Source organism: Acinonyx jubatus, chromosome E3, assembly GCF_027475565.1.
Source record: "Acinonyx jubatus isolate Ajub_Pintada_27869175 chromosome E3, VMU_Ajub_asm_v1.0, whole genome shotgun sequence".
Taxonomy (NCBI): Eukaryota; Metazoa; Chordata; class Mammalia; order Carnivora; family Felidae; genus Acinonyx; species Acinonyx jubatus.
Genome location: NC_069398.1, coordinates 9,420,797 through 9,432,836, shown reverse-complemented (window position 1 = coordinate 9,432,836; position 12,040 = coordinate 9,420,797). Strand labels below are relative to the sequence as shown.

At 52.4% G+C, this 12,040-nt stretch overlaps 1 protein-coding gene across 1 annotated transcript in view; it reads right to left on the bottom strand.

Annotated features, from left to right (window-relative positions):
• The window catches only part of XYLT1 (xylosyltransferase 1), a 306,120-nt gene extending 298,594 nt beyond the window's left edge, over nt 1-7,526 (bottom strand). Inside the window, exon 1 of the mRNA XM_027042948.2 lies at nt 7,017-7,526. Coding sequence (XP_026898749.2) covers nt 7,017-7,358 — 342 coding nt within the window. The 5' untranslated portion in view covers nt 7,359-7,526. The remainder of the gene's footprint in view (nt 1-7,016) is intronic.
• Nucleotides 7,527-12,040: the final 4,514 nt, after the last annotated feature.

The following is a 12,040-nucleotide window of genomic DNA, read 5'->3' as shown; positions in this document are numbered from 1 at the left end:
ATCACAGGTGCACTTGTGAATCAACAGATGTGAGAGGAGAGAGGGAGGGACAAGGGACTTACTCAACTGGGGACAGAGATTAAGAACACAGTATGTGAAGTCACCACCAACCTTCAATTCCTATAACTGGCCACTTCTTAGCTGTTCAACTTCCATCCAACTTCTTGCCTTAGTTGTTATTATTTGTAATCAGTAAAACAGAGGAGACTGAGCTGTGGCACCTTGTAGGAATTCATGAGATCACGTCTTCCTCCTACTTCTACAGGGTCTGGTGTAAGGCAAACTTGCAACGAAGAGAGATCCTGCTCACCTTCCTCACTGTTATGATCAGAGTTACAGTGGCCACGCCCCTTGGGGAAAGGACCCCTGCATCAACCTCTCCACCCCATCAGCTTGACTCCTTTGGGCTTAACCAGTGTTTCTCCTGGCCAAGGATTACAGCAAAGGATTCCCTGGGAGGAGAAACGCTCGTCATTAGAATCCACAGACACATTAGCCTGGATTAGATACCCAGATAAGCCAGCAGTCATCTGGCTGCGACAAACCGGGCCAGAGACAGAACAAACCCATTTCACTGCCCAAAGAGGGCCCAGAAAGGGGAGATCTTCCTCCCAAAGAGACTTCGGAAATGCCCTTATTTGCCCTCCTTCCCTACCTGGCTGGCTGTCTGGGCTCCTAGGCCCTGATACTAATAATACCAGTCTCCCTGCTCACTCCAGTGTTGAGCGGGTCAAGGTGACACCCATCCACCCTCCCTATCTCCCTCTTCTCAACATCTCTGGCTTCCAGTAGGGGGAGGAGGCAACCCTAACCACAAGTATCAGAGGGGCACAACCTGATGAGTATCTGCGGGCAAACGGGTAGTTTCTGTTGCAGGCGGAAGGAAGTGCCATGAGACAATCGACCTGCATGTTCTTAGAGATACCTCCTTGCCTCGCCCAGGCTCTCGGGGGCAAGTCATGGGCTCCTCCGGAAAGAACCACAGAGCAGTTTAAGTGGGCGGGGGCAGAAGCAGGAAGCCCGTTGATGATGAATGAAGGGCTATTTCCACTGGGCAAGGAACCCTGTGTTGCACCCTCCTTCCTTCCTTTCCTGGCTAGAGAGAGCGGAGTTCAAAACTCCTTCCTCTGGGCCAACTTAGCAGTTCAAGTTCAACCCTTGTATGGACGCTGCATGTTTCACTCTAGGGTGTTAACCTACCATTCTAGGACCATAAAAATCCCGTGCTTGGGGCTGGGCATTTTGACCGAATCAACCACCTCTGTGCCTCCTTGAAGCATTGTGATTCTAAGGTTGGGGACCTTCTCAACATGCTTAGAAGAGGGAGGGTGTGGAACAGAGGAGTTAAGAGCCCAGATTGCCTGGGTTTAAATCCTGCCTCTGCCATTTTTAACTGTGAACCTTGGAAAAGTCGCTGAAACTCCCTGTGCCTCAGTTTCCTCTGCAGCGTGAGGTTGAAATGAGTTAATGTTTGTAAAACACCCAGAACAGGGCCTAGTTACATTAAGCACCATGACTGTTGTCACAACTGTCACAACTGTAACACAATTCGCTGAAGGAATAAATGAGTTAATACAGAAGAAGCGCTTAAAACAGTGCCTGGTACCTTATAACTGCTTTCTGGAAAGTCATTATCATTATTATTCCTATTCCCTATTTGTGTCATTGTTTAGGGGTCTGATTCAATGCAAGCTGCAGCCCTCCTCCTCCTCTAGGGTCAGCACATTTTTTGGAAACCTGCGGTGAGAAGTGAGAAAAGTGGTCTCAAGATTTTCAAGAACAGCTTGGCCGCATGAAGAGTTTCTCAAAGAACCGCACACACTAGGTGCTCAGAAACCTGTAGGTCAATCGGAAGAAGGCGGACCCGGGTTTGGATCCCAGGTCTGGGACTCCCCAGCACAGGGCTCTTAGTGAGAAGGTGCTTCACCTCTCTGAGCCGGTTTCCTCATCTGTGAAATGGGAACAGAAACAGTCCTATCCCACAGAGCTGGCTGGGAAGACTGGCTGAGACAGTAAGGTAATATTTGCAAAGAATTTTGTGTAAATTGAATCGCGCCTCCTTCCATCGTGGGTTGTTTTTTTTTTTTTTGCATGTGTGTGTGAGCATTTAATAACATAATTTATGCAAACCATCTCAAGGATGCTTGGCATACAGCTGGCACTCAATAAATATTAGTGCTCCTCCCTGTAGCACATTCTATCCTTCTCCAAGTCTGGCCCACACAGCAGTGTTGGACGCACTCTACTGCCTTGGATTTCATTCAAACCCCACTTTCCATGGGAAAATGAATAATTGCGAAAAATTGCTTACTTTCAAACATACTAAGACTTTCTTTTTAAGAACAACAGCTCACATTTGAGCATTTTCGTGTGCCAGGCCCCAATCAGTTCACATGTATGAATACACTTCATCCTCACATGACCCTATGAGGCAGCCCAGCTTTTCAGAGGAGCAGAGCAGAATGATTTGCTCAAGGTCATGGAGATGGCCAAGAGCAGAGCCAGATTTGAACCCAGGTGTCTCAGACCCAAGGACACTTCACAGAGGTCTCTTTCACGTGTGCTATGACTTTTTCTCCTGCTCCCACGCCTTTTCCTTTGAACTTGGAGTTTGTTGGGATTGAGGTTATGTTTTATGTTTCATTTTCTCTTCTTGGTTCTGAAAGATGGGGACCAGAGTCAACAGAAATGGGGAAATGCAAAGGGAAAAAGAAAAAGAAGGGAGCGTTCTCCTAAGTGACAAGTCTTAGGGCAGGATTAACCAAAAGACAGAGAGGAGGTCAGCCCTTACACAGTGCACCTTGTGCCTGCCGTCCGATTATATTGGCAATGTGCACCTTTCGTCTTTCTGCAGGCAGATTTATGGCCCCACTGACCATAAATAGCTCTGGGTGAGAGGGTAGCCCCTGACTATGGAGATATACTTAAGAATATTTTGTTTTCTGGGAAACACACACACACACACACACACACACACACACACAGGATGTCAGGTGTCTGCTGTAACTCAAAACACCATATTTCCTTTCCTATAAAGACCATGGATCAAAGTTGGATGATTCTCCAGGAAACAGAGACTTACACCTTGGCTTCTTATTTGCAGATGAGCAAGTATCTTGTCATGCAAACTTTCAGAAGATTAAAAAAAAAAAGAACTAGGGACGCCCGGAGTGGCTCAGTCAGTTAAGCTTTGGCTCAGGTCATGATCTCACGGTTTGCGCATTTGAGCCCCACGTTAGGCTCTGTGCTAACAGCACAGAGCTTGGAGCCTGCTTTAGATTCTGTGTCTCCCTCTTTCTCTGACTCCTCCCCCATTCGTGCTCTCTCTCTTTCTCTCTCTCTCAAAAAAAAAAAAAAACTAATCAACTAATAAACTAGAGAGAATATCTAAAGTGTGAGGAGACTGGAAGGAAAGCAAACATATATACACAATGACATACATACACCTACATGTCTAATAATTTCTGCTTTTATTTATCTACTCTATTTAATATTTTCCAGTATATGATTAAGCAGATGGCAACATTTGCAGTAAGATAAATATTGTTCAATGATGCGTATTTCTGTATACAAAGTGTAATGTATTGCTCAAGCAAAATAAAACCCCATTGAGAGTGTGAAAAAAAAAACAACCAAACCATCAATAAAATATCCTCTGTTCTCTCTGGTCTCGAAACATTTGGATAGAAACAGAAGCCACACCTCTCAGGTTGTTAAAAGCAGAGGTGATCTGGATACTGCAAACCAATTTTTCAAAGTCATTGCCAAGGTCTGAAAAAGTCCCGAGTTATCTGAGCAATGTGGAATATGCGGAATTTCTGCCGAAAAATCAACATTTCAAAGGGGTCAGCCGACACAGAAACGCCATCCTAAGCACGAATGTGTGTGAGGGCAATTAAAAATTCGGTTCCTTAAATGAAACTTACTGAGTAGCAGTTTATCTAAGGGCACAAGCAATAAATGTGGGGACCTCCAGAGGCCTCGCTGGAGGCCAAGGGAAAGAAAAGAAACTCTCCTGACATTGACACACACAGCTCTCTTTCCCTTCTCCCCAGTCTATTCAGAAACTGGAGTGTGAGCTTTCTGACACTCTCCCCAGTGTTTTTCCTCCCTCGATAAGTGAGCCCATCTGTTTCATAAATTCTGAGGTGACAGACAAATCCACAGCTTACTGGAGACCCAGGAAAGGAATCGGCGTCTCGGCCACAACTCTGCAGCAAGCCACCTGATAATTCTAATATTTAAGAGCTTTGGAAGAGGCTGAGGGGGACACGGGAGCTTGGAAATCTTTTCTAGATATGCTCATCTTGTGGCCATCCTCATGCTGTCTCTAGACAGACTCTGTCTGCTGGAGAAACAGCATGTTTCTTCTTGGCTTCTTAAGATGCACCAAAAATACAATCATGTCCTTCCACTGGGGCGCAGCTCCCCAGACACAGAAGGTGCAAGTGCGGAAGCTCTGGGGCCATGGGCACAAGGAAGCAGCAAGGTCTTGTTTCAGAAAACGCTCTAGAGGCAATGCTTGCCTGACACTCTTTGGGACACAACCACCAGCGCCACCAAGGGGGGGGGGGCGGAGGGACAGATTCCCTCTGCCTTCGAGAACCCCCCCTGCCCAGCCCGCCCGAGCCCCACCCTCCACAGAGCGCAGAGATGAAGCATCATGTCCCAAGCATGCGTCTCACCAGCTCTTTAAGTGAGCCACCTGAAAATCACAGGGAATTTTTTTTTCATGTCCCACTCCTGAATCCACACCCCAAAGCATCCCGCCAGCAGCCCCGGCAGGGTCTGCAGAGAAACCACATGTTGCAAGGGCCTTAGGGGCTCTGGAAAAGGTCTGGTCCTCTCCTAGACTGCAACCCAAGCTCAGGCGACATCGGACTTTGGGAACAGCCTGCCCTCTTCTGGTCTCCTTGAGCCCCATGGAAGGGCAGGGGCTGGGTGGGCACAGCCAGGGGAGGGCCGACCCCTGGCTCCATACAGCGTGTCTGCGCTGTGATTTCAGGAGCTAGCAGGGTGAGGGGGGTAGACGTGGGGCAGGGGAAAGAGACGAGACAGACAAGCCGATAAAATAAAATACAAATCCAGGAGAGGTAACAGTTAACCACAGCATGGTAGACAGCCAGAGAGAAGAGAGGAGGACATTACACACACACACACACACACACACACACACACACACGGGGTGTGGACAGAGTACTCAAAATGTCAAGGACCCAGGAAGAAATCAGCCATCCAGGCCTCCTTCCTTCTCTCCACTTTTTTCAACATGTGGTCTCTGCACCCAAAGATACCTCCTGGTGCCTGTGTGAACCCCAGACGCAAAGGATATAGGGCGCCCCATGCCCCCATGTTCATCCTACACGTTCCCATTCCGGGCCAATGGTGCACATCCCGAACCCTCTTCCACCCCACTCTCCGGGAGGGCTCCAAATCCAGAAAGAACCTCTCGCTGAGTTTCTGCCCAAACATATCCCAAGTCACCCCAGGAGTTTCAAAGACAGCGTCTGGGAGTACTCTTCTCTGTAAATAAACGGCCACAGGACATTGGGAATATTCTGGTTCTCCATCGGGAATCTCACTCCAGTCTCCCCCCACCTCTACAAATGAGGGAAAGACATCTACCTGCTACCCAAGCAGACAAGCTAGTGAAATGCCGTCACATCACGTCCTGGGGTTGCTCTGCCCACAAAAAGCCGCGCTCTGGCAACGAGGGTCGCCGCCGATTCCAAAGAAGTTTAACAGATCAAAAAGCATCACGCTGTGATTGAAGACAATCTTCAGTGAGGGCTCCCAGAGCGACAAACGACACAGCTATGCATTCAGTCAGTGGCTAAGAATCCTAAAACTAACCCCTGGCATCTGATGTCCCCCAAGGACTAGGAGAATCCCTGTAGGCAGATGGCATGAGGAAGATACAGACAGACACCCTGCACGTTGTTATTCCTTAAGACAGTCACTCACACCCACAGGACAGTGACAGCCTGGCCCAGAGCTGGGGACTCTGACCTCCTGTCCTGTGTATCCTAGCTCAGTGGGCTCTCAGCAAGACAGCCCAGAGAAGGTGTGAAAGACATCCCTGGAGAAAGGCGGCGGGGGGTACAGAACAGGAAGACACCCAGATGGCCCCAGAAGATCTGCAGAAAAAAACAGTTTCAGAGCTCAGACTGTTCACACCCAAGGAAAAGCAAAGAAAACCCACGAGAGCCGAAGTCCTGATGATGTGGTCAGACACACGGCTGTGGTGACGGCAATCGGCTACACAGGAGACTCGGGGAGCAGAACCATCATCCAGGAGAAGGGGGCATGCCCCATCACTGGAGAGCAGGGTGAGGAAAGTCAGAGAGGGCACCGGGGAGAGGACAAGGTTAGAGACGGAGAAGGTAGAGACAGGAGTCTCAGACAGCCAGAGATGGCAGACGGGAGCCCGAGAAGTAAGACCAGGCGCCCAAGGCTGAACCCTGATTCAGGGAGTCGGCTGGGGCTGTGGGATACCGATCCCAGACCCCAGCTGAGGCCAGGACAAGACCAGGAGACCCCAAGCAGGGACCTGAGTTTTCTGCACTCAGCTCAGCAAAAACCCGAAGAGATGCTGTGAGCACCGCCCATGAGCAGCGGCTGAGGCGCCCGGGCACGATCCGCGCACTCAGAGAGCGAGGCACCAACACCCACATGCACAGTGCAAGTCGGGGCGCCCAGCAAGAGTGACGGGGAACGGGAACCCGGCCAGGCTCCGAAAACCCCCGAAGCGCCTCCTCTGGAGATAACTTCCCCAGACCCCAAGGGGGCAGTCCTCAGACTCGGGATGGGGCAGCCCACGGCCCCCGAACCTCGGCAGGGACCCCGCCCCGGCTTCCAGGGAAAGGGACGTGGAGCCAGCAGGCTTGGGGAGTCCCAGTCTGCCGCCCTGGGTTCAAGGGCTGGCGGGGGCGTGGGGGGCGTGGGGTCGGGGCTGCCTCCCTCTCTCACACACACACCCCCCTCCCTCCGGGACGCGAGCCGAAAGGGCATCTTACCAGCGCCCGCGCGGGCAGTGCCCCCCGGCTGGCCGGCTGCTGCGCCCGGGGTTCTCCGGGGCCGCCTCCCCGCGCCCGCGCCGGGGGCCCCCGTCCTCCGCCGCCGCCGCCGCCGCCGCCTCGGGCTGCGGCCGGCCCGGCGGGCAGGTCCCGACGCTCCCGGCGCGGGGCCGCCTGCTCCGCGCCGCCGGCCGCTGCGCCCCCGCGGCGCTCCCCGGCCCCGGAGTCGAGGCTGCTGAAATTCCACACGACCAGCGTCTGCAGCAGCAGCACGGTGAGCGCCGCGAGCAGCGCCGAGTGCGAGCGCCGGGCCAGCCTCCGGGCGCACGGCGCCGCCACCATCTTCGGAGCGCGGCGGGCGAGCGGGGCGCGGGGACCCCGGGCGCTCCGGGCCGCCCCCGCGCTCCCCGCGGCTCCCGCGGCCGCCGGCTGCCGCTCGGGCTCGCGCTCGGGCCGCCGCCGCCGCCGCCGCCTCGGCTCGCCGCTGCTCCTCCTCCTCCTCCGCCGCCGCCGCCGCCGCCTCCACCGCCGCGGCGCGGAGTTTTCAGACGGGCAGGGACCCGGACGTCACCAGGAGGAGGGGAAGGCGGGGGGAGGCGGGGAGCGGGAGGCCGCGGAGGGGGCCGCCGGGCGCGCGCGCTCGGGGAGGGGGCGCGCAGGGCGGGCGGGGGCCTGGCTCGCGGGGCTCCCCCCCCGCCCCGCGCCCGCACAGCCCTCGGCTGGCGGAGGGGGTGGTGGCGGGCCGGGGGCCCGGGCGCCCGGGGGGGGGGGGGGCGGTGGGGGGGGGAACGCGGGCAGGGGTGGCGAGGGGCGGGGCCTGGGGGCGGAGCGAGGGAGGAGAGAGGAGGAGGGAAAGGAAGGGGGTGGGGGCGAGCAGAGAGGTCAGACACCCTCCACGGCAAGAGTCGCGGCGGGGTGGGGGAGAAGGGGACAGTTTCCACGACACAGGGAGAGAGGGGAGGGCAGAAGAGCAGGGGAAGCTTTGGGTGAGGGTGGGCCCGCTCAGAATCCAGGGGAGGTCAGGGAGATCTGGGGTCCTGAGACCCTGCCTCCCACGAGGGAAGCAAGCATGAGGCCGCTGAGCGGAGCGGGCTCCCCGCCCAGGAGTTTGCAGTCCAGGTGTCTTCCACCGGCACACAGACGGCTGGGCAGGTGGAGACGTGAGAAACGCATCAGGAGTGTCAGAGCCGCGGGAGGGTCTCACGCGGCGGATCCCTGGATCCCTGGCTTGAAGGGGCAGGGAGGAGGCTATGAATGAGTTTCTGTGAGTGGCTCCTGAGTCACACCCCACCCTCCAGAGCCAACGATGTACTAAGTGCTTCCCTGAGTCACTTCTCTGGTCCCTAAGGACAAACAAGCCAAGAGACTCCAAACCCAGTTGGCGAGCGAGGGCTTTGGTTGGGAAGGGAGCTCCCACTGGAGCAGTGTCTCAACCTTGAAAGGCTGCAAGCTTCCAGGTCTGGCCGCTGAGCCTTCCGCCAGTCTTTCTTCCCATCCGTCCCGAAGCCTACCTTCCTGTCTGTGCGGGGTTCAGCTTCTGGGGGCACGGGTCTTGCCTTGTAAAGTGGAGTTCCTTCCCATCCCGGCTGGACTGTCCCAGTGACCTTGAACGAGGAGGACTCCTCCCAGGGCCCTAGCTTCCCTGTCTGTCAATGAGATTTTAGACTGATGAGCCCAACGGACTCAAGTTTCATCCCCAGCCTTCTCTGACTCAGTCTTTCCACTCTTTCCCTTCCTTGTCCTCTCGCCCAGGGCTTTATACACGGCAGCCCTGAACCCATGGTGAGCAGAGAGAGGGAGTGGGTGTCCCGGACAGGCCTTAGCACTATGAGAAGACAGTAGCAGAGCAAATACCCGGTTTGTAAATTGGGGACGCAGGGGCGAATGCTTTGCATCTTGTCTGCGGTGCTTTGAAACCTCATCCTAATTTTTAAAGAGAAGAAAGTACAGGAATAAACAGGATCCATCAGAGAGGGAGGCAGATTGGGGAAAAACATGGTTTCATCCACTGGTCAAGAATCCGTGAACATCAGACTTGTGTCACACACGGGGCCAGGTGCAGGGATCCAAAGGTAAGGCTTAGTCTCCCCTTCAGCAAGCTTGGAGTCCAAAGGGGATCCTGATGTAGGTGTTGGTCATTAAAAAGCAGTGAGGTCAGTGTGATTTGAGAGAGATGCACAAAGTGCTATTGGTTCCTGAGGGTTGGGTGGGAGTGACCTCCTAGAAAATGCTTTCTGGACCCATATAACAAGCCAACCCACTTCCCTGAACCGAGAGTGTGAACGACCAGCTAGCGGGAATTCTAAACTGCAGATTAGACTCAGCCTTCGGAATATCTGCAGCCTGGCCAGGCCTGTGGAAAGGCACAGAGGCAGACCCTTTGGGTTCAGCCCACCTAACCAGGAGCGAGATAGAAGAAGAGGCAAGCTCTTTGGCCTTCTGTCATCTATTTATCACTTGGGAGTATTTTGGTTATCATTAATAAAAATCTCTGTTCTAACTGTCTTAAAAATAGAGTGGACTGGATCATGTAACTGATTATTTTAGAGTAAAGACATCAGGCATCAGGTGAGGTTTGATCCAGCAACTCAGAATGATGACCTAGAATTCCTTTTCTTTCCCATCTCTGCTCTCTGCCTTTCATGGGGTCTGTTTCATCCTGAGGCTCTCTCTTCATGTCACAACATCAGTTGCTGAGACTACTTGTATCCTTTGTTCATCTGTAGTCCAGAGGAATGAGGGTCACTGTTTCCCAGCATTCTCCTCAAAGGTGCAGAGATGCTCTCTGATTGAACTAGTATTAGGTCACAGGTCACCCCTAACCAAGCAAGGTAGCCAGGAGCATGGAATGTGCTGATCAGCTGGGCCGAGGTCCCATACACCATCGTGGGCACTGGGGAGAAGCTAGCTTCCCTGCAACCACCCGGATGTTCTACAGGGATGATGGTCTTATGGGCAGGAGGGCAGTGGTACAGGAGAGGCAGGCACCGTCGTCTATCCCATGCGGCCACGATGTTGCATGACTTTGGGCAGGTCACTCCCCTCCAAATAATTTGGTGTCTTCAATGCCAAATGATGGATTGGATGAGATAGATGGGCCCCAGCATCATCATGTCATGTCCCCAGAACTCTTCCTTGGTGTCGAAACAGAGCTTTCCAATCCCATCAGAGGCTGCCCTGGGGACTCTTGGCATCAGCTCCCTCCAGCCTGTCTCTGCTTCAAGGTCTCTGCTGCATTTTCCTCTAAACAGCAACGATGTTATCTGCTTTCTGCACGTGACACGTTTAACCATGGTCTTCTGGGGCCCATGCTTTGGTTCAGCTCCCCTGGGGGCCATAGGCTGAAAGAGTGAGGTTAAAGATCCAGGCCTCCCAGTCCCTGGAGAGAGAGAGAGTTGTTTGTTTATCTCAACTCATAAAAAGCCATGCAAGAAAGAGGTTTAAAAGCTCTGGGCAGGTTATGGATGCCATAAACAGCTTATGTGAGGTTTTCAGGATGAAAAATCACCTGAGATAGGAGGGCAGGAAGGCGAGCTACTAGGGTCGCCGAGATTATCTTCCTGCCCCAAGACAGACAGACAGCACCTAGAGCATCTACACAGAGCTTGATGTAGAAGACGGGGCTGAAATACTCCAGCAGCAGCAGCTGTGACAACAGCAGCAAGTCTCTTTAGAATTTTTAAAGCTCATTCAGTCATTCAACACAGATATATTGGACCCTATTATGCGCCAGGAACCACGCTGGGCAAGAGAAAAATAGATATTAAGAAGATTCCCTAAGAAATTTTTTCTTTTTAAATACGGTTCTTATTCTCATGTTAACTGAGAGCCAGAGCTCTAAGGAAGTTCCAACTGATTTGTGGGATTCCCTCCACAACCCCACACCCATTTCTTGTTTGATCATCACTTTCAAATGAGGGGAGAGAAGATCGGTCAGCAATTAGTTCCGAGCTGTTGGGTGTGCCCAGCACTGCTGGAGACTAGGAGGGAAATCAGGGAAGAGGGGTCTTCACCCTCAAGCTGCCCAGGTCTGCTGCTTTTTAACTGAGACTTCTGGCATCCATTGTTTACCGTCTCTATGCCTCAGTTTCCTCATCTGTAAAATGGGGGGTATTAAAAGGGCCTTTCTCATAGATTTCTCAGAAGGACTAGATGAGATAACGCATATACAGGGTTTTGGTATAGAGACCGGAACATAATAAGTGCTCAGTAAATGTTAGGTATTTTTCATTTCGTTAACAAACAGTAGGAAAGTGTCAATTATGAGTTTCCATAGGTATCGGGGGGTGGGGGGAAGGTAGTCTGGGAAGGCTGCCTGGAGGAAGCAGCACTAAATCTAGTCCTCCATTTTGACAAAAGACTCTAAGTCCCCCCAAGGGCAAGGACCTCTTCTCTCTCTGGCACTTTGCATAGTGCAGGGCACAGAGTAAACTCCGGGCATAGAATAAACACCAGCTGGTGGATTAGAGCCTGGTGCTTACAAGTGCTTCGCAGAACCCATAACTATCTGAGCAACTTTTTAGCTGTGTGATTTTACGCAAGTTGCTTAACATTACCAAACCTCATTATTCCAGTCCATAAAAGATGAAGAAAAATAATACTTCTGTCCTAAGGCTGTTGGGGGTAGGGATCAGGGTAGAGTATAAAACAGAGTGTCCTTTATTTCATATAAATATTGGCACTGGCCAGTGGCAGCACTGAAGGAATGTTAGCCTGCTCATGTTGGCAGGCTGGTCTGTAAAGAAATGCTCTCCCCTTCTCTACTCCTCACAGAAGGTACCAGAGAGCTAGGGCATGACATGCCTTCTGAATTTAGATAAACTTCAGCCTAAGAGTCAAATGTAGTCAAATACATGGGTTTTTTTTTTTTTTATCTTAATTTGTCTTAATCTTAATGTGTCTGTTTCTTTTTGGTTTATTAGAGCCTGTTTTGACCCAGGCTCTGTTGTGACCCTGACTTTGCTCTTAAAAAATTTAACACCTCTCCCTTGGTTTCACTTCAACATCACACAGACATCATAAAC